General features: G+C 38.1%; 1 protein-coding gene across 9 annotated transcripts in view; it reads left to right on the top strand.

Annotated features, from left to right (window-relative positions):
• The window catches only part of TNRC6A (trinucleotide repeat containing adaptor 6A), a 208,240-nt gene that overhangs the window by 143,263 nt on the left and 37,844 nt on the right, over positions 1-27,133 (top strand). For 8 of the 9 annotated variants that reach the window (XM_027126603.1, XM_027126601.1, XM_027126610.1 and 5 more), the window contains 2 exons: positions 13,780-14,163; positions 24,164-26,737. In XM_027126603.1, coding sequence (XP_026982404.1) covers positions 13,780-14,163; positions 24,164-26,737 — 2,958 coding nt within the window. The remainder of the gene's footprint in view (positions 1-13,779; positions 14,164-24,163; positions 26,738-27,133) is intronic. The other variant, XM_027126608.1, reaches the window with a different exon arrangement.

Below are 27,133 nucleotides of genomic sequence, written 5' to 3'. Positions count from 1 at the left end.
TTACGTTTCTGTGGTACATTTGTCAAAACTAAGAAACTGACATACATTGGTATTACTGAACTCCAGACTGTATTTAGATTTCACCAATTCTTCCATTAACTTTTCTGTTCTAGGATCCAATGCAAGGTAATTTGTTTAGTTGTCATTTCTCCCTCATCTCCTATGGTCTCCACACAGTGTTTTTATTGTTATCCTTTAAATTTTTAATTGATTGCCAACATTTAAAAATTAGGAGAATTCACCTAATTCAGGATTATAGTTTATACTGTCAGCATCATTTTTGCCTTTCTATATTATAGAGTCTATATAAAGCCCAGGTTTAGTCACATGTGGCTATTAAGTACTTGAAATGTGGCTAATGTGACTGAGGAACTGAATTTAAAATTTTATTGGACCACATAGTTCTAGAGCCTTCTTGGTTGTTAAGAGTCAAGATTTTAGTGCTCAGACTGCATAACTGGTTAGGCCCGGCACTCCCTGTAGAATTCTGCCTTAATGAGCTATTTCTTTTTCTAAGGCTACTGCCATTCCCGATTAAATAATACCTGCTGATGTTGCTCTCATTCAGTGGTGAAACTGTATAAAAGCTGGATTTTTGTAAGGTATCATAAATTAAATTCTTGACCAGCTTTCTTATATGAAAACAATATGATGTTTATTTCTTGGTGCAGTGGACTCATGCGTCATCTCATAAAAATGTGGACCATTATAATGAGTGACATAATGAAATTTCTGAAAATTTTATTCTTACCTGTGACTTGAACTTGGAAAAACTGTAAGGAGCATAGCTATTTGAATGTTTGAATATTTGAAATTCCTTTCTAAAATATGTATATGATGAGTATCTCTTTGAAACAGCAGGGGAATGAAGCACTAAAAAAACTATGGTGAGGTATAGGAACGGATGGGTATCCTGTGGACCTATACATTGTAAAGACAGGGAAGGACTGGGAACTCTATCAAGAATAAACGTCATTTTTTTAAAACAGCTTTCCAGCTCTGACACTGGCTTGTTTTGGAAGCATACTGATTGTACATTCCTTGCAAAAGAATAAGCACTGTTAATTTTTGACAGCTAATATTTATTTTTCTGTCTGTCTATATCATGCCAGTGCTTTCTTCAAGTGGTTTCATAAGCAAGCTAATTACAGAGAATAGCAAACCCTAGAGCTCCTAAAGGAGATGAGGGGAGCCTGGGATGGAAGCAGGAATAGAGAAAATTTGATACAGATTTTTTGTTTTCTGGTGATCACATAGGGAAGCAGAGTTAATTGTGGCTATTCTCTTTCCGGATTAATTAAAAACTCATGAGAATTGAATCAACATTTAAAACACATTTTTGTTCTGCCATAGTTGGAAACCATTATTTGTATTCAATTCTAGCCTTTCTGTTTTTCTATCAAACACAATTTCATTACTTAAATCCATTGATCTAGGGAGTGATCAAAATATTCAAGAGCTGTTAAATCAGCTCCATGTCACATCATATTGGAGGCGTCAAGATAGCTAACTCTGAGCACCTACTCTGTAGCATGGACTGTGCTTTATATTTATATTGTGCTTGATTATATTTCATTAGTCAAGGTGAGATTCTCAATATTTAATTACTAATAGTGAATGGGCACCAGTGATTCATAACACTGTACTGGAGCAGACCTAAGATCTTAATGTGCTAAGAGTAACTCCTAGCTATTGAATTTTGGGAAATGTGTGGGACCCAGCGAAGGCACCAGGGCAGCAGCCTGGGAACTGTGAGACTTAACGCAGTGGATATTTAAAAACTAATACAGGAATTATTCCATTCTCATCTTTGTTTTAAATGTTTAGGAATAGGGCTTCATCAGTGTGTACTAGCACAATATAAGCCTGCATTTAATCGTTTCAACAGCCCTATGAGAGTGGATAGTATTATCACCATTTACAGGTAAAATCAAGATTAAGAAAGGTTAAGTAACTTTCCTATTGGTTATGCAGCTGATTGGTGTCTGAGTAAGGGTTGGACTACTAACCCTACTGGGCTCTACTGCTTCTTTTTCTTTGAAAATATCCCTGTAGTTAGTTACATGGAAGACAGAACAGGAGAGCTACACCATTGCCCATGGTTTAATAACATGCAATGAATGAACTAAAACAATGCATCTTTTAAAAATATTACAGAAAGATGTTCTAACAGATTTTATAGTATTTCCCTGTTGACTGAGCACAAAGAAATAAATGAAAAATTGTATTACCAGCAACATTTTTTGAATCAGAGGGGTTTCGACAATTTTGTGATGTGTGAAGTGGTTGACTTTTCAGGAACCATTTAACATTCATGAAATATTTATTGTGTGCCCACCCTGTTTCATGCACTGTTGTGGTCACTGCTGTGCATGAACAAAACTCCAAGTCCTTGTCCCCAGTGTGTTTCCATTCTCATCTTTGTTTTAAATGTTTTTACCTGTGATCTCAGCTTAGCACTCTGTTTTCTCCATGAGATCATAAGTTTCTCAATCACAAAGCCTCCTACAGTAATGAAATTCAGGAACTTTGGTGGCCTGACAAAGGATCACTGTACTGCATACAGGAGAAAATTGAGGTGCAAATAGATTGTGACTTGAAGCACATTGCCTGACCTTATTCACATAATGGCACATGTAGAAAATGACATTTGTGGGGCTATTGTAAACAGAAGAGGCTGCTCTCAGCTGAGGATGACGATCTAGAGAGTCTGGTCACCTGGACTCTGAAGTGCTGCTCCCCTCAGCATCCCTCTAACCGATTCCTGGCACACAGGTTGGAAAGGTCTGCTGTTAGAACCGGGGTTCAGTTCAGTGTTTTTCTCCACAGTATGCATGGTAGAAACATGACTTTTGTACCACAGGCAGGTATTAGGTAATATTTGGAAGACCAGGTTCTGATTCCAAATGTGCCATGATAGTACTTTGGCTTTATGAGAGATTTTGAAGGCAAATGGGTACTGACCTCTTTGAAGAAGAGGAGGTTGTTACTGATTAAGAATTTACTAATGGTGAATGTGTTTCTATGAAGATGTCTTTGAGCTGTGTAACAAAAAGATTTCTAACTATGCACTAACGGGAAGGGGGGAAATGGGCTTCTACTTCCATGGGAGTCAATAAAAAGTACTGTTTTTAGGTATATCAGAGTCACCATTTTTCCTTTTCTCCTACTGAGAAAGAAAAATGATTTATATAGATTTATACATGTAAATCTAGATTTATGTACTCAGGAGGTTATGAAGAATGCTAAGGACCTCTTTGTTTTAGGTAAGAACCATTTTATTTCTACCAAATGTAGATGTGTTTTGCTTATAAATACTAATAAATTATTAAAATAAGTAGAAATTAAAGATTTTGGTGAATTCAGATGTCTGATGAGACTGGAGCAGGACAAAGGAGACAGGAAATAGATATGAGAAAAGCAGAGATTACTGCAGTTAACAAAGTAAACTATTGTCAAAAACTAGATTCAGAGACTAATGAGCCTATAGTTGTTGGAGGCATTGTATGGTTGTGTCCTGAGCCCTGAGATACTCTGCTTGGGCAACAATTAGGTCTTCAATTTCAAAGAAAACAAATCAGGAGTCTTCTGGTTTAAATTTTGGAGTAGAAGTCGGGATGGATTCGCAAGAATAGCTTTATCAGTTATAACCAGGTAAAAGAAAGCTCCAGACTAGGAAAAAACACATGATATATCATCTTTTTCACTTTTATATACTTGTAGTTCTAATTAGAATAGTAGCTGTGCTTCAGAATGCTTACTAAGAGCTCTCTCTCTCAGTGCCAGTAGCCTTAGTGAAAGTACGCCTGATAAAATGTTACTTAAAGGCAGCATTTTGCCAGAAGCGAAAAGCATTGATTCATCTAATAAGATAATCCTGGAATTTTTGTGTAAACCAGGCATAGTGGTTAAAAGTCCAGTCTTCTGAGTCAGATAAACTTGGATTTGAATACTGCCTTTGTAGTTCTTATCTCTGTGACCTTGAGCAAGTACTGTAACCTCTAAACTTCGGTTTGACTCTGTTAAAAGGAGATAATCCAGGTTACTTAATGTGGGAATGAAATGATATATAATATAGAACATAAGTCACTGGAGGGTAGTTAATGCTGAGTATGTGATAGATAACTTATAAACGCTGGTTAGAAAATTTTGATTTGTAGCTTTCAAAGTCATTAAGCCAGAATTAGTCATTCCTTTATTTTTGGAGAGTTTGATTTTGCTCTTATAAGTAAGATTGAAAATGTATACTAGGAGGAACATTAGTTTGGGGGTCAGATTTGGTTTTAAATTTTAGCTTCGCCATTTACTAGATGTTTAGTCATGGGCAGCCTTCTTCTGCCCTTAGTTGCCTTATTGGTAAAATGGAAGTAATAATTCAAATGCATAGAATCATGGTGAGGATAAAGAGATATTAGATAAATTGTGTGGCATCCAACTGATACTTGGTAAATTGTAACTCCCACAACTGTGGTTTTGCAGTATCCTAGCAACCTTTTAGTCCATTGAAACATCATATTAGCAGTTTCCCCAGTCATTTCAAAGTTCCTCCTCACCCAGACGATGACTGGCTTTTTCCTCTCATTAAAGTATAACCCAACCCAGCATGGGTGAATCACAGTGCAGTGTCTCTGCCACAGTGCAAGGAATATGTCTTGCAACATAAGAATGGGATATATTATCTTTATAAATCTGTCAGGCCAAAATTGGTATTTTATTGCTTTAAATATAAATCAGTTTGTTTATTGATAAAATGGAGTATCATATGTTTAATTGTACTTTTTTGCTCTTATGAATTGCCCATTATTCTCTACCCATTTTCCTCGTGGGCCTAGAGTTTTTGTTATCTATTTACATGAGCTCTCTGTATAAGAAGCTCATTAACATTCCATTTAATGTGTTTGATGCAAAAATTTCTAAGATTATGGACTGTATTATATGTTTGAGGTTGTTCTGAGGATGAGATACCAGGTAGAAATATCTAAATATCAGACCCCATAGGGGGTACATATGCAGAAGATGCAAAATATATGTTTAGAAGAAGGAAAGCAAAATTAAATAACATTTATATTCTTAGTTTAAGACTCCGGTCCTAAACTCTAGTGACCCTGTTGAATGCTTTCCTATGTTAGGTTTAGCAGCCTTAAACCAAAACAGTACCTTTTCCCCTTTGGTTAGGGAAAATTGGGGTGGGCAGTGGGAGGAGGGTAGGGAATGGATCCCTTTAACTTGTTCCAAAGGACAAATATTTTCCAGTTTGCCTTTTAATTTGGAATAAATATATACACACAGACACCTTTGAAAAAATAAAATATACTGCATAATTTTATTTGCTCAAACTTAACAATTTTTACTCTTTGATTTCTTGACTCATTTTTATGCTGAGAAAACCTACCGTTTATTCAGATTTTAGAAAAAGTTTTGCCTATGCTTTCTGAAAGCTTTAAAAAGTTTTAGCATTGTATAGTCTTAACTTTAATTTATCTGAACTTCATTTTTATATATATTTGGGACCATTTTTTCTAATTAAAAAATCAAATTAATCAAAAATTAAATTTTTAAATTCCTTTATTATGTAACTTTTGCAAACTTTTTTTTTCCCCCAGTGTGTTTGGGACTTTTTTTGTTGTTCCTGTCGCTAACTTCTAGTTGAAATTGTTGGGTATTATCTTTTGTTTTGGACTCACAAATGGAAGTCAGAAGCTCTGTAGATGCTGCTACAGTATCTAGTGATATGTGCTTTTAAAAATACAGATTCTGATTTAGTAAATCTGTGAGGCTTGAAGAACCTGTTTTTGTTTTAAACACATGCCCCATAGCACTTTTAATTAAATAAATTTGGGGATCACTTCTAGAATTGTTAGTTATGAAAGAGAGACTTGAGGGCAATCTGACTTTTTTTTCCTTTTTTAATTTGATTTTTATTTTATATTGGAGTATAGTTGATTTACAGTGTTGTGTTAGTTTCAGGTGTACAGCAAAGTGATTCAGTTATACATATACATATATCCATTCTTTTTCAGATTCTTTTCCCATATAGGTTATTACAGAATATTGAGTAGAGTTCCCTGTGCTATACAGTAGATGACTTTTTTTTTTAAAGCACGTGCCTCTGCCTGAAAAATAAATCTTTCATCATCCCACTTTTCTGCATCTCACATATTTGGACAAAATTTGATGAACAGATTAACCAAGATCTTGGGAATACCATATTGTGAATATTGTATGGGTATCCTCTAGCTCTTAAAGAAGATCTGTACATTAGAACAGATGTACCTTGTCTAAGGTGTTTTGCTGAAGAGCAGAATTGGTTAATAGGGTGGTTTCATCCAGAAATTCATTAATGAAGCTCGGTGGAAGAATTTACTCAGTCAGCTAAACCTAGAGGATTGTAGAAGGACAAATCAGCTATGTTCCTCTTTGTGTTGGTAATTTAAGATGGGAAATTTTGGGTAGGAAGGTAAGAGTTCCTTGAAGAAGCAGAGCTAAGACCCAGGAAAAGGTATATGTCTGATTTCTCTAGGATTTTTGAACATGCCATTTGCTGTTCTTGGTGCTGGGACCACCACGTGGAAAAAGGAAGAAGAAGTAAGAAACCTGCACTTACAGAGCACATGTAGTGTAAGGCAGGGGTCCCCAACCCCCCGGTCTGTTAGGAACCGGGCCGCACAGCTGGAGGTGAGTGGCAGGCCAGGGAGGGGAGCTTCATGTGCGGCTCCCCATCACTCGCGTTACTGCCTGAACCACACCGCCCCACCCCCGTCTGTGGAAAATTGTCTTCCACGAAACTGGTCCCTGGTGCCAGAAAGGTTGGGGACTTCTGGTGTAAGGAATGCCTAAGAGTTTTATGGGAGTGGGGAGGGGATGTTGTCATAAAATACTTATAAGATTAGCTGAATAGAGGGGTAGTGGGGGGTGATTAGTTGTTTCCTAGGAAAGGTGGTAGACAAAGATTTTCAAGAAAGGAATGTAATGAAAGAGCATGATGCCTTTCAGAGAATTGGAGGTATTTGATGCAGAAGAGGAGATGTGTGTGGATGTAGCAGGATATGAATCTGGAAAAGTGGTAGATAGGGGCTGTGCTAAGGACTTTGCATTAATTCTGAGAGCACTTTAATAATATAGATAATGTGGGGCAGAGAGATGATAGATTTGGGGAGAGTGAAAAAGGCTGTGGGATGAGATCAGCACTTAAGCCAAGGAGACCAATTAGGTTTTTGCAGGATGAAATTGATAAGGGCCTAAATCACAGCAGTGACATTGGAGATACAAGGATGCATTTGGATTGTATCAAGGAGATAATTAATCTATTGGACCTTTAGACTGACTGGACCTAAAGGGATAGGGAGAATTTGAGAAAGATGTCCCTGCTTTAGTAATTAGATAGAGAGTGAGGCCGTTTACTAAAATAAACAACAGCGCTCCTACTTCTCTGGCAGTTGTAACTTATTCTTGCCATAACTTCTCTTCTTCTGTCTTCTATTTAAACCTATTCTTTAGGTCTTGCCATTTCTTATTTTACAACTTCATAACTTCTTTTTCTACCTGTATGCTGAATCCTAAATCCATATTTTTAGTTCAAACTTTTACTAAATTCTAGAACCATATATTCAGTAGCATTCTTACAGCAGTGGTTTTCATAGTTTACCCAAGGGCACCTGAGAGGCTTCCTGAAGCTTTCATGAGATCCACAAGGTTAAAACTATTTTCATAATAATAGTAGAAAGGCTTTGTCTAGCCACTTATTCTCTCATGAGTATATAGTGGAGTTTTCTAGAGGGTACATAATGTGCAAGTCACAACAAATTGGATGCAGAAGTAGATGTGAGAATCCACCTGCCTTCTGTTAAGCCAGATGTTAAAGGGATTTGCAAAAATGTGAAACAATGCATACTTTTCTTTTTTTGTTTTGGAAATTTTTTTTCAAAAAACATTTATTTTTAATATATAAAGGACTTTCTTAATGAGTCAATAAATATTTTAAAATTTTCTTTGTTTAAATTCCTAGTATGGTAAATATCTATAGATGTAACCCACATAAACAAAAAATTTTTGGTGTTCTCAGTAATTTTTTTAAGTGTAAAGGGGTCTTGAGACCAAAAAGTTTGAGAGTAGCTGTTCTATAGTAATAACAAACCTAACAATTAAACAAACAAAAAAAACCTAAACTCATTCTCACATACTTCCCAAATTTAATTTTTGTCTTCTATTTCATATCTTAGTAAATGGTACTACTGTCTACTCGGATTCCAGGCCAGAAACCTGGGGTTCATCCTAATTCCTCCTCCCTTTTTTTTACCCAGATGGTAATAGTAATCACTAACATTCATTGAGTACTAACCATGTGTCAGGTACTGTTTTTAATTCTTTACATCTATTATCTTGTTAAAACCTCACAAAAACCCGATGGGTGTAGGTATTAATACTTGACTCTGTTTTACAGATGAGGAAACAGGTACAGAGGGGATAAGTACTTTGCCCATGGTCATGTAGCTAGTAAGTTGCAGAGCCAAAATTTGAATCCAGCCAGTCTTTTGAACCTTTACTTCTTTGTTCTGGAACAGTTTATGTAAGATTGATATTATATATGCTTCTTGAGGATTTTATTTACATACTCCCTGTAAAGTCATCTGAGCCAGGTGCTTTTTAGGGAGGTAAATCTTGCAGGATCTTTCAGTGTCCTCTGCTGTTATTATTCCATAGGATCTTCTACTCCTCTGTGAGCTCATTTTGGTAAATTATATTTTACAGAGCAGAGGCTGGAAAACTACAGCCTGCAGGCCAGATCTGGCCCACTGCCTGTTTTTTTTATGTGAAGTTTTGTTGGAACACAATCATATCCATTCATTTACGTGCTGTCTGTGGCTGTTTTTTTGTGCTACAGCAGCAAGTTGAGTAGTTGCAACAGAGACTGTATGGCCTGCAAAACCTAAAATGTTTACTATCTGGCCCTTTACAGGAAAGATTTGCCAAGCCATGTTGTAGAACACTCAGTTCAGCTGGGTTTTCTGTTTTATTGATATAGATTATAGTATTTTCTTGTCTTTACAGAATCTCTATATTTGAAGTTATGTCCTTTTTTCCCCAGTACTATTTATATTGCTTCTTTTATTTCCCCCATTGTTTGGGATTACGAAAATTTTGTCTGATTTATTTGTAACAGTGTTAATGTTGGTATTCCATCTTATGCTGTGCCCTACAACAATTTAAATAGCATTTATTTAGAGATAAATATCTCTTAAAAGTATGCTAGTTAAAAAAAAAAATGAAGTATGCATGGTAGTATTGATCAAACTATGTGATCCTGATTGATGATTTCATAAATTTCTCCACTTCTTCTATGCTAATTAATATATTTTTTTCTGCCTCTTCTGGGATCAGTGTTAAATAATTCCCTCCTCCAGTTTTCCCAATTATTTAATGAGTTAAGCCTTAAGAAATACCTTAATTTTAGAAAATCATCTCTTATTTTTTTTCCATTTTCTTTTTTAAAAATTAGGTTAATTGGTAGTTTACTTTTTTCATAGAACCATGCCTTGGATTTATTGGTTCACTTATTTGCATTCCAAAAAACTTTTATTGAATCAACAATGTAAAATATTCCGGAGATTAAAATGTAAAATTATAGCATATTTTGTTTATACTCCTTTTTTATATCTGTGTCATATATTTATTCAAATCTTTATTTGCTATTGGTTCACTTTTAAAGTCATTGATTTCTACTTTTATTTTTACTGATTCCTTCTTACTGCTTCCTTTAGTTTGATTTTTAACTTGAGTTGGTTGCTTCACGTTCATTCTCATTTGTTGAAAATAATTAAGTCTGTGATACCTTAAAATTTATTATGTGTATTGTTTTCACTATTTTTTTTAATATAATTCTACAGTTTTGGTATTTATTTCCTCTTCAACTCAAAATTTATTTAAATAAGGCAGTTGTATTTGCCTGTGTTTCTAGTGTGATGCCATTGTAATCCAGAAATACCATCTGTATTATTCCTACTTTTTGTAATTTATTGATGTTTTCTTTAGTGCTGGATGGTTTGTGTGTGCACTTCATGACTGTTTCTCGGGTACTTGCCAAAAAAGGTGTTACCTCATTTCAAGATACATGGTTTTGATTTTTCTCAGTTTTTCTTTTCTGTCCCCACTTGGTTTACACGTTTTGAGACTAAGATTTGGTATATAAAGGTTCTTAGTTGTTTATTTCTTTTTAGTTTGTTTCTTTTATCAGTATGCAAAATCTTTATAATGCTTTCTCTTTGAATTTTAAAAGTCTGATATTAATGTTGCTTTCATCTAAGTTTTGTTAGCATTTCTTGTTAGTATATCTGTCTCTGTACTTTTTTCCACCAATTTTCCTGTATTGTTTTGTTTCAGGAGTGATTTTTGATAAGTATATTCCTTAAGTTTGTTTTTTCTTTTCTTAACCCTGTTTAAGATCTTTTATTAACTAGTTAATTTAACCCACTCACATTTTTATTGATTACAGATATTTTGAGTTTTATGCTTGACATTTCATTTTGTATTTCATGTTAACCACAATTTAAAAGTAATTCTCTTTATTGCATTTTCTGTCTGTTGAATGGATCGTTTTGTCATTTTTCCCCCTTCCAATGGTTTAGATATTTACTGACATAATTAACCTAAATTTTAACTACACATATACAGCAGCGAAAATTATTCAGTATTTATATCTGTTACCCAGCAACTCCACCCTTACCCTGGCACACCTACATGCACTGTTAGCTTCTCCTTTACTCTTTACTACTACATCCCATGTTTACATCTGAGATTTTACCTTAGATTATTTAGTTTAGTATTATAGTCAGTAGTTACGTGTCTTAATGTTTTTACTGGTGTCAGTGAAGTTTTCTGGCCCAAGAAACTAGTATCTCTTTCAGCCTTATTTTCCCCATGGCGCTTTATTGATAAGAAATACAGGAGTTCTTTGAATTTTTGAGGTAGGTGTGGGGTTGCTGGGTGACCGATGTAAATACTGCTTCTGAGTTCCTAGTCACTTCTGAAGTAGTGTTAGGGTTCTTATACACGTCTTCATGTAGGTTATTCACAGTGTTTGCATGTAGGATATCTTCTAATTTCTTGAATGTATTAAACAACACTTTCCTGTTGCTGTCTCACATAAATAACATCTTGTTTGGGTATTAAATTGTTGTCACAATCTTTTCCCTTTAGTAATAAAGTGGCGGACACACTTGTATTTTAGCAGTGGGTAACTGCACCACTTTAAGGTTACATTCAATTGCCAAATACCATACTGAGCCCAATACTAGGCATGTAAAAGCTGAGTTAGAGTTTTTATGTGCCTTATAATTTCAGTTACATATACTTGATCGTCTTTTGGTTTCAGAGGTACCTTAGAATATTCTAGTTCCTTATTTTCCTCATGACAGAGGAATATACATTATTGTTACATTCTGGGAGCATAAAATTGTCTAGGAGACAGAATTTTCTACATAAAGTAATTAGACCTAGAATGCACTTGGCCCAAATGCTAATAAGAGGCTTTTCGGTTTGCCTTCAAGAATGGAAGGAATTCCAAGCAATAGATGGAATGTTTGTGATTTTTCAATGTAATTCCTCCTGAAATACAATTTTTTCGTATTACTTTAGAAAAATCAAAATCAGATTTTAAAAAATAAGAGGTCAAGATCACATATTAAGAATAAAAAGTATCAGTATTAGTGATATAGACTAAATCCACCATTTCAGAGAAAGAAGACAATAGTGAGGCTAAACTGTTAAATGAAAGGTGGCTCTAGATCTGAGGGTTTGTAAGAGGAAGTTGGGTGGCTATTGGAAACAACCCATGTGACCAGCACTTTATCACAGAATCATATACATTTTAGACATTTGATAAATATTTCTTTTATTTGGGCCACAGTAATACCTTTTGTTCACTGAGTGTTTACATTATTCTGGGTACTAGATCAAGACTGTCTATACCATATAGACAAGGAAAAAGACACAGAAATAGCGTAGCTAGTGAGTGGTGGGGTTGGAGCTCTTAACTCTTGAACAGTTTTCTCTGAGTGTCCTCACTGATCACATGGAGACGAATCACTTTATTTATCTGACAGTGGCATCTGTGAAGATGCATCAAAATCTCAGAGAAACATTAAACTGCTACAAAAGTATAAAGTGGTATTATGCCAGTCATTAAAAAATAGGCACTCCACAGGCATACCTCAGAGATATTGTGGGTTCAGTTCCAGGCCACCGGAGTAAAGTGAATATATATTTTTATTTTAAAAACTAATAACTTAAAACTGCCACACACAAAATGATAAAGTGAATGTCACAATAAAGCGAGTCACAAATTTTTTTGTTTCCCAGTTCATGTAAAAGTTATGTTTGCACTATCCTGTAGTCTATTGTTTAATAGTATTATGTCTTAAAAAATATACATACCTTAATTTAAAAATACTTTATTGCTAAAAAATGCTAACCATTATCTGAGCCTTCTGTGGGTCATAATCTTTTTGCAGCGATAACATCAAAGGTCACCGATCATAGATCACCATAACTAATAATAATGAAAAAGTTTGAAACACGGTGAGAATTACCAAAATGTGAAACAGAGACACAGAGTGAGCAGGTGGTGTTGGAAAAAATGGCGCCGATAGACTTGCTTGATGCAGGGTTGCCACCGACCTTCCATTTTAAAAAAAAAAACAAAAACAACCCACCACCATATCTTCTAAGTGCAATAAAGCGAAGCACAATAAACCAGAGTATGCGTGTATAGCCTTGTGTTTGGTGCTCTGTAAACATTAATATATTTAACCTTAGGATAGCTCTGCAAGCAATAGGTGTTATCCCTCTTTTACAGAGGAGACCACAGGCTTGGGTTTTTACAACTTGTCCAAAGACACAAAGCTTACTAAAGGCAGAGCTGGGATTGAAACCTGGGTCCATCTGGCACCAAAAGTTCATATACCACGCTGCCTCCCTGTAGTTTTAGAGATGGGGTATGTTTTCACTGGTTTAGAGCATTTCCCTCAGTTTATTTACTTATTTAATCTCCTTTAGGAGTCCAGAAATTCACTGTAGTCTCTGATTGTTCATACAGTAGACAGATAGCTGTTTTTCAGACTTGCTTAAGACAGGGTATCCAAGTTATTTCTCCAATTTTGGTTAGTCTCATAGATTTCAGTCTGTGATCTTTGTATATACATCCCAATTCTGAATTGGTCTTATTTGATTCAGGCTTTACATTTTAATAACAAAAAACAGTGTTAACTTTGCTGTTTTGTAAGGGAACTAGCAGGATTATTTTCTACCCTTACTCTGTGTTATCTTTCAAAGATGAAAAATAGGGACCAAACACATTAAACATGAGGCAGATTAAGAACAGTTACTGGGGAATTGAGGATTCTTTCGGGATTACCAAAACTTGATTTGTCACCTTTGTTATTTTAGTTATTGTGAGTTCCAGAGTTGTATAAACAGTACTTGTTCTCTAATTGGAGATAATATGGGAAGGAGATGGTGAGCATGAACTGTCATCCAGGACAGGGAATGCTGACTGGTGTCCATTCCCTTATCAGATAGGTAGTTAGCAGAAGTAACATTTGACGCTTGGCAGTGATCCTTCTCAAGAAAACTGGAGCCCGTGAATGAGGAAGGATATCCCTGCACACGTAAAGCTTCTGTTCCTTTAGGATTGTTTTTCTTAGTGCCTTTTTACTTAGATGGCTTGCAATGGAGGTGCACTTTACTGGCTAATCTTTTCCACCCCTTTTCTTTTGTTGGGATTAGTGCCAGAACAGATAAAGCCCAGTGTAAGCCAGCCTCAGCCTGCCAACTCTAATAACGGCACTTCCACAGCAACCAGCACTAATAATAATGCCAAGCGAGCCACAGCCAACAATCAGCAGCCGCCGCCGCAGCCGCCGCCACAGCCACAGCAGCCGCCGCAGCCGCAGCCACCACAGGCCTTGCCTCGGTATCCGCGCGAAGTTCCACCTCGATTTCGCCACCAGGAACATAAGCAGCTTCTAAAGAGGGGTCAGCATTTTCCTGTCATAGCAGCAAACCTGGGATCTGCTGTTAAAGTGTTAAGCAGCCAGTCAGAGAGCAGTGCTTTAACAAATCAACAGCCACAAAATAACGGAGAGGTGCAGATCAGCAAAACCCAGTCAGGTGAGAGAAGGCATTTCTTACGAGACTCCAACTGTCGTCATTAGCAGTGTAGCAAGTTTATAAACTCATGCCTGTTTGGTGATGTATTTGTATTCATCAGTATCTGTGTTGTAAAAATAAGAATTCTATACAGAAGTTATGAATGGGGAATCTGAAAATGTTTCCTGTAGGTTAACTAGAGCTCTCCCTCCAGATCTTACCCATTTTAATATACAGCTTATAGCTAAAATTGATTATAAGACTATAGCTAAAATTGAGCACCCCCCCCCCACCAAGTCACGTGCTAAGCAACTGTGCACGTTATTGCATTTAATCCTCAACAACCCTGAGAGGTGTAAGCTGTTGTTATCTCCACTTTTCAGTAGAGGAAACTGAGGCACCAAGAGAAAAATGGCTTGAGATCAGTTACCACGTGCCGTAAAGAGACTACCACCCATGAAAATTCTGTTCAGAGCACATGCATTTCAGTTATTGCCTCAGAACGGCTTTTCTCAGCTCAGTAATGATTGTGAGGCAGAAGATAAATCCAGTATGTGATTACAGTTTTCTCAAAGCCCAGTTTGTTTTGATATGTTCTGACGACTGGTTTGTCCATTCACTTATTGAACTATTTTGACACTTTTACCACAAGTCATATAGAGAATTGAGGATAATCAAGGTTCCCACACATGAAAACAGAAGCAGAATGGTAATGAACAGAGTCTCTAGAGCCAGACGGACCTGGTTTTGAAGTCCTAGTTCCACCATATACCAGCATGTGTGACCTTGGCAGGTTACTTAATTGTTACGTGTGTTCGAGTCTCGTTTGAGCAGCCTTTCCTAACTATCTCAGGTAGAATATTCACTTTCTACCTCTATGCTCTCTTATATATACCAGGAACTACTCTACGTTGTAATATGGTATTTCACAGCTAATAAGTAGCAGAGCCTGCACTCACATCAAGATCTGTCTGACTCCAAAGCTATGTTCATAACAACCGTGCTTTGCTTTGGCAGCATATTGGTAGTGATAGGTAAGGAGGAAGAGGGCACAGATGTGATTTGTCGAGCATAGGTAATTAGAGAAGTGCATTATTGGAAAGGATGCAAACTTAAATTATCAGCCCAAGTTAATACTTACTTCTACTCCCCTACACACTTCCTTGCATAAGCTTGGCCAAGTCACTTATCTGACTGTCGTTGCTAATCTGTAAAGTGTAGTACCCAATCTGTAAGGTTGCTTTGAGGATGATATTATGTGACATGTTAAAGCAGCTAGTTTAGTGCCTAATATTTAGGCACTGCATGAATTATCTTCCCTGAAACTTTTACCGAGGGACCTGCACTTTTCAGGAGGAAGAGTCTGGTTTAGATATGTTAGATCTAATGCCAAGCAATTAATAATTTGGTTTGAAATTCCTCTGGGAAGTCAGGTTGGAAGCAAAGCAGATGTACTGAGTCATCAGCATCATTGTGGTTAAAACCTAGGAGAGGTTATTTATACAACAAATGCTTGAGTACCTACTGCAAGCTAAGTAATAGTGGTATGATAATTAACAAACAGGAAAGTGGGATAGTAAATTTAGAAAATATATGTTGAATATGCTTTTTCAATTTGGGAAATGAAAGAGCAAAGCCGTTTTTGAAATGGAAACAATGGGAGTATAAGAATCTTATTTCTCAAAAATTGGTATGGGTCAAGAAATCCAAAAGTGTTATGGGTATACATTCAGATGAAAAGAAAGCCTACGATGTGGGCATAGGAAGAAGTCTTCAAAAAAAGGCTGAGAAGGGAAAATATCCCACCTGTTTCTAAAACAACTTTATAAAGGTGGACTGCGTTAATGTGGAGGTTACGATGGAAATAAGGAGGGTGCAGCAATCTGCCTGAGGTTTAAAATTAAATCCCCACACAGCTAGAGAACGCAGAGGATGAAGGCAAAGCATTCTGCAGAAGAGCCAGGCTTGTGCTTTTGTCTTGTTTTAAACATTTATGACTCCCCCTTTAACAGCATAGTCACGTATTTACCTTAAAATATTTTTGTAGGTGCTACTAGAAATGATAATAGAAACACTAGTCACATAATAGGGCATTGGGTGTCTGTGAATTAGGGAGGACTTCTTAGGTCTCTCCTGGCTCCTGAAGGGCTAATAATAATATAACAACAATAATAATAATAATATAGTAACTAACCCTTATGGGGTGCTTATGACCCACACACTGTATTAACATGTTTAATTTTCATTTTGCAGATTAGAGAATAGCTTAGCAATCAATCAAGAGCAGCGTACTGGACGGTACAAACAGCATGAACAATAGCCCAGAAACCCCAAAATTGCATGTTGTGAATTACATGTAGTTCAGAAATGTGGGAACGTAATCTTAACTGTTTTGTCTCTTTGTACTTGTGTTTGGTTTTTTTTGTTTCCTGAACAGAGATAGGTAATGGAATAGATTTGACATTTAAATTAATACATGCAATACATACATAGAAATTTACTTACAAGTTTGCATGGTAAAGATGAGTTCTGGATACACTTCCCTTGTCCTCACAGAATGCATTTCTCGATTGTTCACTGCAGTCAAGGAAGAGGGATAGTACCTAGATGACATTAGGTATTTTCTAAATTAGAGGTCACACAAACTAAATGCCTTCATAGGCTAGCAGGTAAGTGGAGTAAAGGATGAAAAGAAGTAATGGGAACTGTGGTAAATGTATTAATTTTGTACGCTGCCTGACTACCTTTACATTCTCATTTTAAGTTTTTAGAACCTGTGCTGGTCAAACCACACAACGCTGCAGGCTGAGCTGCCAGTTTGTGGCTGTGCCTCAAACACTTAGTGATGGTTTCAGTCATCACTGAAGGACCTCTCTTTTGCAGTTGATTTCTTAGAGCCTTAAGGTTATATCAGGCCTTGCTCCTCCCCCAAAAAAACCCTTGAATTGGGGGGCCTGAAGGCTGTGTGATAAAGGATTTGGGGGGACTTATGCTTAACAGGGCTGGCAGCAGTATTGTTCTTATGGGGCAGAGTGTTCCAACCCACATTTTTATCATCCAACTGACATGACACATGCAGAAAAGTTAAACAAATAGATTCAGATCCATCCATTATTAGTACATTATATATACATACATATGCACACGTGTGCACAAGTGTTCATTGCACTTCACCTTTAATACTTCCACAGGTAATTTCTTAAAGAATAAGGATAGTCTTCTATACAACCATGATACCACAGTCACCGTTAAGCAGAAGAGGGATATTTTCAGCAATATCCTGTGATACGTAGTTCATGTTCACATTTTTGCAGATGGTACCAAAAAGTCTTTGTTTATAGTGTGATATCATTTATATAAAATATAAAGCTTGCAAAACAACATATTTTGCTTATGAGTAAACTCAAGTATACCATTTTGTGTGGTTACCACTCAGTTACCTACTGTAGAAGAAAGGAGATGTAAGCAAGAGAGGGGTACACAGGAGTTTTCTATTATATTAGTAGTATATACCTTAAGGTGAGGGGGTGTGTGAGTGTTTTTTATATTACACTATAGATTTTCCTACGTTTCAATTTTTTTAAGAAACTTAAAGTTTCCAGAGATGTTTAAAGATTAAAATACTGTCCATCCAGCTGTGCTCGTCACTGTCTTTTCGGTGTAGTACACATCCTCGCTGTCCTGTAACTTCCACTTCTTGCTCTCAACTTGTCCCTTGGTCTGTAAACATATTCAAGTCTTTATAATCTTTAAAATAAATTCCTTTAAACTCCCATTCTCTTGGGGCTATTGTAGAATTTCTCTCTACTTTTAGAGTTCTTACAGAAATACTCTAGACTTGGAATCTCTGATACATCACTTCATTCCTCTGGAGTCTGGCTCCTGCTCACTTGACTAAAGTAGCTCTTACTAAGGGCACTGATCTTGTGTGCCAAATCCAGACTTTTTTTATTTTTAATTGTGGTTACAAAATAGACTTTTCCATTCTTATCTTAACCTATATCTACATTTTTTATCATTGACCCCTTCCTTCTTTTTAAAGCTCTTTCATTCTTTCATTTTTCTTTGACCAGTTTTCAGATGTTACTCCCTCCCAAGGCTTTGTTTCATCTCTCTCCCCAGTTTTAGGTTCCATGTCTTCTGGATTTCTTCAGCTGATGTTGGGCCCTTCAAACTCAACATGTCCAGAATCGAACTCATTATCTTGCCACATGCCAGTTTCTCCTTCTGGATCCCATTGCTCAAAAGGTCGGCAACCCCATTCATCCAGTCACCCATCTAGAACTCTTAAAATCATGCTTAACTCTCCTTCTTCTTCATGTCTACAGGCCACTGGTTTATCATGCCCTGCTGATCTTAACTCCAGAACATCTCTCAGCTTTCCTCTCTCCTCTGCACTGCTGCCACCATTGACCTGGTTCAGACACTCACCACCTGGTCTAGAGCAACAACCCTATGAATGTCTTCTATAGTCGTCTCCCCACAGTCCCTACCCCAGAAACCAGTCATGATCCATATACTGCATTTGGTTGTGGTATTGCATTTGTCTTCTTTAACCTGCCGTGCCCGTTCTTTTACATGTTATCTATGGCTGCTTTCCAGCTACTATGGTAAGTAGTTGCCACAGAGGCCATCTGGCTGGCAAAACCTAAAATCTTTGCTAATTGGACCTTTACAGAAAACGTTTGCCAGCCCTTGGACTAGAGGCTAGAATAACTAAGGATACTTTTTTTTAAGTTTTTTTGGCTGCGTTGGGTCTTCGTTGCTGCACACAGGCTTTCTCTACTTGCGGTGAGCGGGGGCTACTCTTCACTGTGGTGTGTGGGCTTCTCATTGTGGTGGCTTCTCTTGTTGTGGAGTGCGGACTCTAGGCATGTGGGCTTCAGTAGCTGTGGCTCGCGGGCTCTAGAGCACAGGCTCAGTAGTTGTGGCGCACAGGTTTAGTTGCTCTGCGGCATGTGGGATCTTCCCGGACCAGGGCTCAAACCCATGTACCCTGCATTGGCAGGCGGATTCTTAACCACTGCGCCACCAGGGAAGTCCCTAAGGAAACATTTTTAACTTTCTCACTCAAGTACTGTTTGAAATTGTGCATCTAAGGTTCTCTCATATTCCCAATGATAACAGTTCATACTTCCTGGAAATACTATAAAACCTAAATACTGTTAACTTCTGAAGGTCTTTATTTTTGGTGAGATTGGAAGTCTTTAAGGCAGAAAGCACATATTTAGCCATTTTGTTACATGATACATATTTATTTAGGAAATTGTATGAATTTTCCTGGATCTAAATTCTTCCTGAATGAATTATGCAATTCTCTTGAATTATCACCAGTCTTTGCTCTACCCCACATATCTTCTTTCTGAATAGGTGCTACATAATGCACTGCTATGTCCTTTTTTTTTTTTTCCTTTGGCCATGCCTCATGGCTTGCGGGATCTTAGTTCCCCAACCAGGAATTGAACCAGGGCCCTCAGCAGTGAAAGCGCAGAGTCCTAACCACTGGACCGCCAGGGAATTCCTTTTTTTTTTTTAATATTCTTTTTGAGGTATGGTACTAGAGCTGCCCTCAGTCTTCCTAAGGCAATTTTGTATGAGAGCAGGATGCTGATGGTATTTTGGACTTCAGATGTTTCTCAGTTAAGTTCAGTCTTCCAAATCTTAGTTTAAAATTTGTATTTTGCATTACACTCAGTAATACTGAACTGTCCCCTTTCCTGGAAAAGTGTAATTATCATCTACTTAATGATGTTTCTATATGTTTGTCTTCCAGATCATTTGTAATGATGGCTTTTGGCTTCCTTATGTGTAAGGGAAATATATTATTTGACTTCTTCCAATTCTGAAGTAGTCTCTGACTCTGAAATGTTTTAGTCATGATTGCTGAGGAGTCCTGCACTTTTTATAATTTTAGTCAGGCTAGTAATCTCCCCACCCCCACCCTGACTCCCTATCCCACTCCCCTACTCTTAGATTTTTATTTTTCTATCTAAGCTGCAGTGTTTTTCATAACAAAAATGGCTTCGTGATCCAGCCTTGGTAAATGCAGCTTTTGAGATAGCCTTTTAATTTAGGTTTTTGGGAAAGTGTCAAGTAGGTTCCAGATTAAAAATGGAATTTTAGCTAATAATTACTGATGGCATCTCTTATTTTCCTAAAATGCATGGGAGTACACGGCAAAAGGCAAATTTAGAACATTACCACCTCCAAACTAGGTCATGACCAGATTGTGAGAGAAAGTTTCACTAACATTAAAGGTGATAGAATTGGTTTGCCAAGTGTATTCTGTGGTTCTCTGGGGCTTTTTGCTTTTGATGTATTTGGGCATTAAAAAAAAAAAGAAAAACTTTAAGTAGTCCAATCTCTGTTTTTTTAATGGTTTCTTTCTTTGCTTTTATGTATAAAAAATTCTCATTCACAAGTAACTTCTTGGCTTCGTCTTAACACTGAATCATTTGGTATTGTTTTTGATAGGTTGTCCATTTAAAAAAATCTTTATAAAATATTGAATATTCCTTTTGCTGATTTAAAATGCTAACCGTTGACATATAACCTTAGGTAACATACTTGGGGCTGTTTCTGGATTACTTTTTCTGTTCAATTGAAGTTCTTATGTACTCTGGTAGTACAGTGCTATTTAACTGTTACATGATAACAAGAGTTTGTTTAATCCTCTTATTTGTTTTACGTGAACTTTTAAATCACTTTAATCAAATTACAGACTCTTGTTAGTATTTTTTTATAATTGAATTAAACTTAAAAGGAACATTGTTATATATTCCTATTGAGGAACAAGTTTCTATACTTAATCAAGTTGTCTGCTATGGTCTGCAGTAAAGTTTAATCATATATGACTTTTTAAAGTATTTATGTTAGCTTTATTCCAACTTCCTTTATAGTTTTTTATTTTTTGGCTGTGTTGGATCTTCATTACTGCGTGTGGGCTTTCTCTAGTTGTGGCGAGCGGGGCTACTCTTCGTTGTGGTGTGCGGATTTCTCATTGTGGTGGCTTCTCTTGTTGAGGATCACGGGCTCTAGGCGCACGGACTTCAGTAGTTGCAGCATGCAGGCTCAGTACTTGTGGCACGCGAGCCCTAGAGCACGCGGGCTTCAGTAGTTGCTGCACGTGAGCTCTAGTTGTGGCGCACGGGCTTAGTTGCTCTGTGGCATGTGGGATCTTCCGGGACCAGGGCTTGAACCTGTGTCCCCTGCATTGGCAGGCGGATTTTTAACCACTGCGCCACCAGGGAAGCCCCCCAACTTCCTTTATAGTTTTTGTGGCCATTACAATTAGGATCTTTTTTCATCCCATTTTGCTATAGTCCATGAGATGATGATGATGATGGCTTGATTGTTTTAGATTTGGAGAAAAGTGGATGGATTTGGGACTTCGTGATGTTTTGGTTTTGCTGTGCACAGGAGGGAATCAAGGATAAATGTTAGGTTTTAGGAAACTTACTGAGATGAGGAAAACTAGTAAAGAAGCAGGATTGTTTTTTCCTTTGGGAGGAGGCACCTGTAGGGGTATAATCTAGGAGCTGGCATCCTTTTTGAGATATCTAAATGGAGATTTAAAGTAAGCGATTTCGTATATGATTTCTAATTTTGTTCTTCTTGAGGGAGGCATGGTGGAATGACATGTGCTTTAGAGATAGGACTGAAAAATAATGAAAATCACTGATACACATTAATTAATGAAAATAATGGTCCTCATTTATTAAGTACCTAATCTGGATCAGATATGGTTCAAAGCACTTTTAATTATTAATCGTTTAATCCTCACAACTGTATGAGATAGGTACTGTTACTATTCCCACTTTACAGATGAAGAAACTAAGGCACAGAAAGATTGAGGATCTTACCTGTGGTCACATAGCTGGTAAATGGCAGAGCGGCTTTTAAACCCAAGCAGGCTGGCTTCAGAGTTTTGCTCTTAATTACTACACCAAACTGCCCTTCATGGAGCACTTATTTGAAACCGGCACTGAGCTACATACTTGGCATATGACAGTAGGTTAACTAAACAACCAGGTAAAGAAGTACGTACGTACTGTTTGTATCCCCATTTTGCAGGTTTGGTCATACAGCTACTGCATAGAGTCCAGACTTGAACCTGGGTATCTCTAGAGTTCCAGCCATGTTCTGAGCCACCTTGCTTTTTTACCTAATGATGAATCTTGCCTTTCTTACCTTATTTTCTACAACCTTTGAGCCTCGATGTCCTCATCCGTAAAGTGAAGGTAATGCCTGTGCTCTAGGGTTGTTTCAAGGATTCAGTGACAACATTGCACATAAAGCACGTGCTCCAGAGTGCCAAATGGTGTTGCTGACAGTGCAGGTGCTGGTCTGTAGATTTGCTTTTACCCAGTGAGACTGAGCGACATGTTAGTATCCTTTATTTCATGAGAAAAATCCTCCTCATGGGCACTGAAAGATGAAAAGCTTTACCTGGCAGCTTAAAACTGCCAAATGATTCTTAATCAGAGAGCAGAAGTCACAGTCACAGAACTTTATATCTATCTATCTATCTATATCTGTATATCTCTATTTGGTGAATTATGTATACATTTCTGGTCTCTGTCTAGTCCTTTTTTTTGCTACTCTTTCTAGCTCATCACCTTTTGCTGCTTAACAATTGTGCTTTGAGAGAAAATGATGCAAGATGAACCTGATTTTCCATATTAGCAATACCCTTATAGTGAGTGACACTTAACTTTCTGGGCTTACAATGCCTGGTGGTTGGTTCATTGCATCTGGGACGTGACTTGAGCATATGTATTACTGAGAAACACTACATATGATTCTGATTACTACTGTAGTAGAGAACTACAATATGAGCAACCCACTAGGGACAGTCTAAATGCAAACATCTTATGCAGGTTAATATTTCTGAGGATTTCCATCTACCAGATCCTTAAACTGAATGAGAGTAATGAATTTGGGAAAGCATTAGAAGCACTAAGACTGCCTGCCCTACATGCAGTACAATAACTAGATGGTAACATCAGTACGTAGCAGTAAGTCTAAGACAGGATTATGTGACCAGTCATTAATGTCTTCAAATGTCAGCAGTTGATTTTTTTTTTTTTTTTTTTTTTTTTTTGCGGTACGCGGGCCTCTCACCGCTGTGGCCTCTCCCGTCGCGGAGCACAGGCTCCGGACGCACAGGTTCAGCGGCCATGGCTCACAGGCGCAGCCGCTCCGCGGCATGTGGGATCTTCCCGGACCGGGGCACGAACCCGCGTCCCCTGCATTGGCAGGCGGACTCTCAACCACTGCGCCACCAGGGAAGCCCAGCAGTTGATTTTTTAATCATAACTTTGATCTTCAGCATATCAAACATTTTTCTGTTGTCTTCTAATAAACATGGCTATTAAGACATTTTTATGAAGGAGAGTAGAACTAAAATTATTTTTACTTGCATGTAGTATTTTTCAGATTGAATATGAACACTAATGAAATGGAAATATAATGGAAAAGGCTTTATAATTCTTATAAACTTGTTGTAATACCCAAAACAGTTGTGAAAAAGCTATTCTAAAGAAGTGTGGATAGAAAAGGATTCCTAATATATTTCTAATACATTTTATCAAGTTTGGCCTGTTCACTTGTCTTTAACCGTTTATATCCCAGCCCCTTCTTTCCCATGTTGGGCCTCCAAGCCTGGGTTGCTCCATTATCCTAATACATCATTACTACCTTGTCCTTCCTGACTCCAAATTCTTTACTTGGCTGATATGTTAACAATTCACTCATTCAAATATTTATTGAGGAACTCTTATGTTCCAGGTACTGCTCTAGGCTCTTGGAATAACATCAATGAAGAAAGCAGCAAAATTCCCTGCCTATGTGGAATTAATTATTGGATATGGAAAATTGGTGGCTGAGATAGAACGAATGCCTTTGTAATTATACTGCCAAGTATTATAGCTTGTTGATGTTGAGGAGCCATGTACATTTATAATATATTCATCAGTTTTCCAAACATTTCATACATTTTTGTGCTTCTTCTTTATTCTAGATATAAACCACAATACTTCAGGATCCCATTATGAAAATTCGCAGCGGGGACCTGTGTCTTCTACAAGTGACTCTAGCACAAACTGTAAGAATGCTGTTGTAAACGACTCGCCTGAAAAAGAAGCATGGCCCTCAGTCCCTGGCAGTGATCTAGAGTTGGCTTCAGAATGTGTGGATGCTGATTCTGCCTCCAGTTCTGAATCAGAGAGAAACATCACTATCATGGCTTCAGGGAGCACAGGTGGTGAAAACGATGGCCTTCGGAATAGCACTGGACTTGGATCCCAAAACAAGTTTGTGGTTGGTAGCAGCAGCAATAATGTGGGCCATGGAAGTAGTACTGGGCCATGGGGTTTTTCCCATGGAGCCATAATAAGCACATGTCAGGTCTCTGTGGATGCTCCTGAAAGCAAATCAGAAAGTAGCAACAATAGAATGAATGCTTGGGGCACTGTAAGTTCTTCATCAAATGGAGGGTTAAATCCAAGCACTTTGAATTCAGCTAGCAACCATGGTGCCTGGCCAGTGTTAGAGAACAACGGACTTGCCCTAAAAGGGCCTGTAGGGAGTGGTAGTTCTGGCATCAATATTCAGTGCAGTACCTTAGGCCAGATGCCTAACAATCAGAGTATTAACTCTAAAGTGGGTGGTTCTTCTACCCATGGTACCTGGGGAAGCCTTCAGGAAACTTGTGAATCTGAAGTAAGTGGTACACAGAAGGTTTCATTCAGTGGTCAACCTCAAAATATTACCACTGAAATGACTGGACCAAATAACACTACTAACTTTGTGACCTCTAGTTTACCAAACTCCGGTTCAGTACAGAATAATGAGCTGCCTAGTAATACAGGGGCCTGGCGTGTGAGCACAATGAATCATCCTCAGATACAGGCTCCGTCGGTTGTAAATGGCACTTCCCTTTCTCACCTTAGCAATGGAGAGTCAAAAAGTGGAGGCTCTTATGGTACTACATGGGGTGCCTATGGTTCTAATTACTCTGGAGACAAATGTTCAAGCCCTAATGGCCAAGCTAATGGTGACACTGTGAATGCAACTCTAATGCAGCCTGGCATAAACGGGCCTATGGGCACTAACTTTCAAGTTAACACAAATAAAGGAGGAGGTGTGTGGGAGTCTGGGGCAGTGAATTCCCAGAGTGCAGCATGGGGAAATGGTGCAAATTCTGGAGGAAGTCGAAGAGGATGGGGAACTCCTGCACAAAACACTGGCACTAATATACCCAGCGTGGAATGGAGCAAACTGCCTAGCAATCAGCATTCCAGTGACAGTGCAAATGGCAATGGTAAGAAGTTTACAAACGGATGGAAATCTACTGAGGAAGAGGATCAGGGTTCTGCCACATCTCAGACAAATGAGCAAAACAGTGTGTGGGCCAAAACGGGAGGTACAGTGGAGAGTGAAGGTAGTACAGAAAGCACTGGACGCCTTGAGGAAAAAGTAACTGGGGAAAATCAGAGTAGAGATAGAAGAAAAATCGATCAGCACACATTACTCCAAAGCATTGTAAACAGAACTGACTTAGATCCACGTGTCCTATCCAACTCTGGTTGGGGACAGACTCCTATTAAGCAGAATACTGCCTGGGATACCGAAACATCACCTAGAGGGGAAAGAAAGACTGACAATGGGACAGAGGCCTGGGGAAGCTCTGCAACACAGACTTTTAACTCAGGGGCATGTACAGATAAGACTAGCCCTAGTAGTAATGATACCTCATCTGTATCGGGGTGGGGAGATCCCAAACCTACTCTGAGGTGGGGAGATTCCAAAGGCTCAAACTGCCAGGGGGGATGGGAAGATGATTCTGCTGCTACAGGAATGGCCAAGAGCAATCAGTGGGGGAATTGCAAAGAAGAGAAGTCTGCATGGAATGATTCGCAAAAGAACAAACAGGGATGGGGTGATGGACAAAAATCAAACCAAGGTTGGTCCGTTTCTGCCAGTGATAACTGGGGAGAAACTTCAAGGAGTAACCATTGGGGTGAGGCTAATAAGAAATCTAGCTCAGGAGGTAGTGACAGTGATAGGTCCGTTTCTGGTTGGAACGAACTTGGTAAAACTAGTTCTTTTACTTGGGGAAATAACATAAATCCAAATAATTCATCAGGATGGGATGAATCTTCTAAACCGAATCCTTCCCAGGGATGGGGAGATCCTCCAAAGTCTAATCAGTCTCTAGGTTGGGGAGATTCGTCAAAGCCAGTCAGTTCTCCAGACTGGAACAAGCAACAAGATGTCGGATCTTGGGGAATCCCATCAGCTACAGGCAAACCTCCTGGTACAGGCTGGCTGGGAGGACCTATACCAGCCCCAACAAAAGAAGAAGAGCCCACGGGCTGGGAGGAACCATCCCCAGAATCCATACGTCGCAAAATGGAGATCGATGATGGAACTTCAGCTTGGGGAGATCCAAGCAAATACAACTACAAAAATGTGAACATGTGGAACAAAAATGTCCCAAACGGCAGCAGCCGTTCAGACCAGCAAGCACAGGTACATCAGCTGCTGCCGTCTGTAAGTGCCATCTCAAACAAGGAGGCGAGCAGTGGCTCTGGTGAGTTTTTATTTTATGGAGTCTGTGTTACAAAGTACTTCACAGTATTGTGAACCTTGTTTCAAGTTACTGTTATTATAAAACTTGTCTAACGAAGTATTTGGATGTGCACACAAAGCTTTTTTTAACTCTAATCCAGGAGAAGTTTATAGGGAAGAAAATTATGGGGAAGGTGTTTACCATCAGGGAACAGAGCTCTGCCTTTGGCAGTGTTGGCTGTGAATCCCACATACTCCATTCTCCGTTAGGAACGCTGTAGAAGGCAGAATTGGAAAAGTGATGTCAAGCTGGAATGCTGTACACTTTTTTCAGTTCTTCTGAGTCAAGCCATCACGTTTTGGTTTTATTATTTGACTAAAATATCCCCAGAAATAAAACAAGTATCTAATAAGCACA

The sequence above is a fragment of the Aethalodelphis obliquidens genome, unplaced genomic scaffold, assembly GCF_003676395.1.
Source record: "Aethalodelphis obliquidens isolate GAN/ISIS:26980383/991018 unplaced genomic scaffold, ASM367639v1 scaffold30, whole genome shotgun sequence".
NCBI classification, from domain to species: domain Eukaryota; kingdom Metazoa; phylum Chordata; class Mammalia; order Artiodactyla; family Delphinidae; genus Aethalodelphis; species Aethalodelphis obliquidens.
Note: the sequence above shows the minus strand (reverse complement) of the source record. Positions and strands in the feature narration are given on the sequence as shown.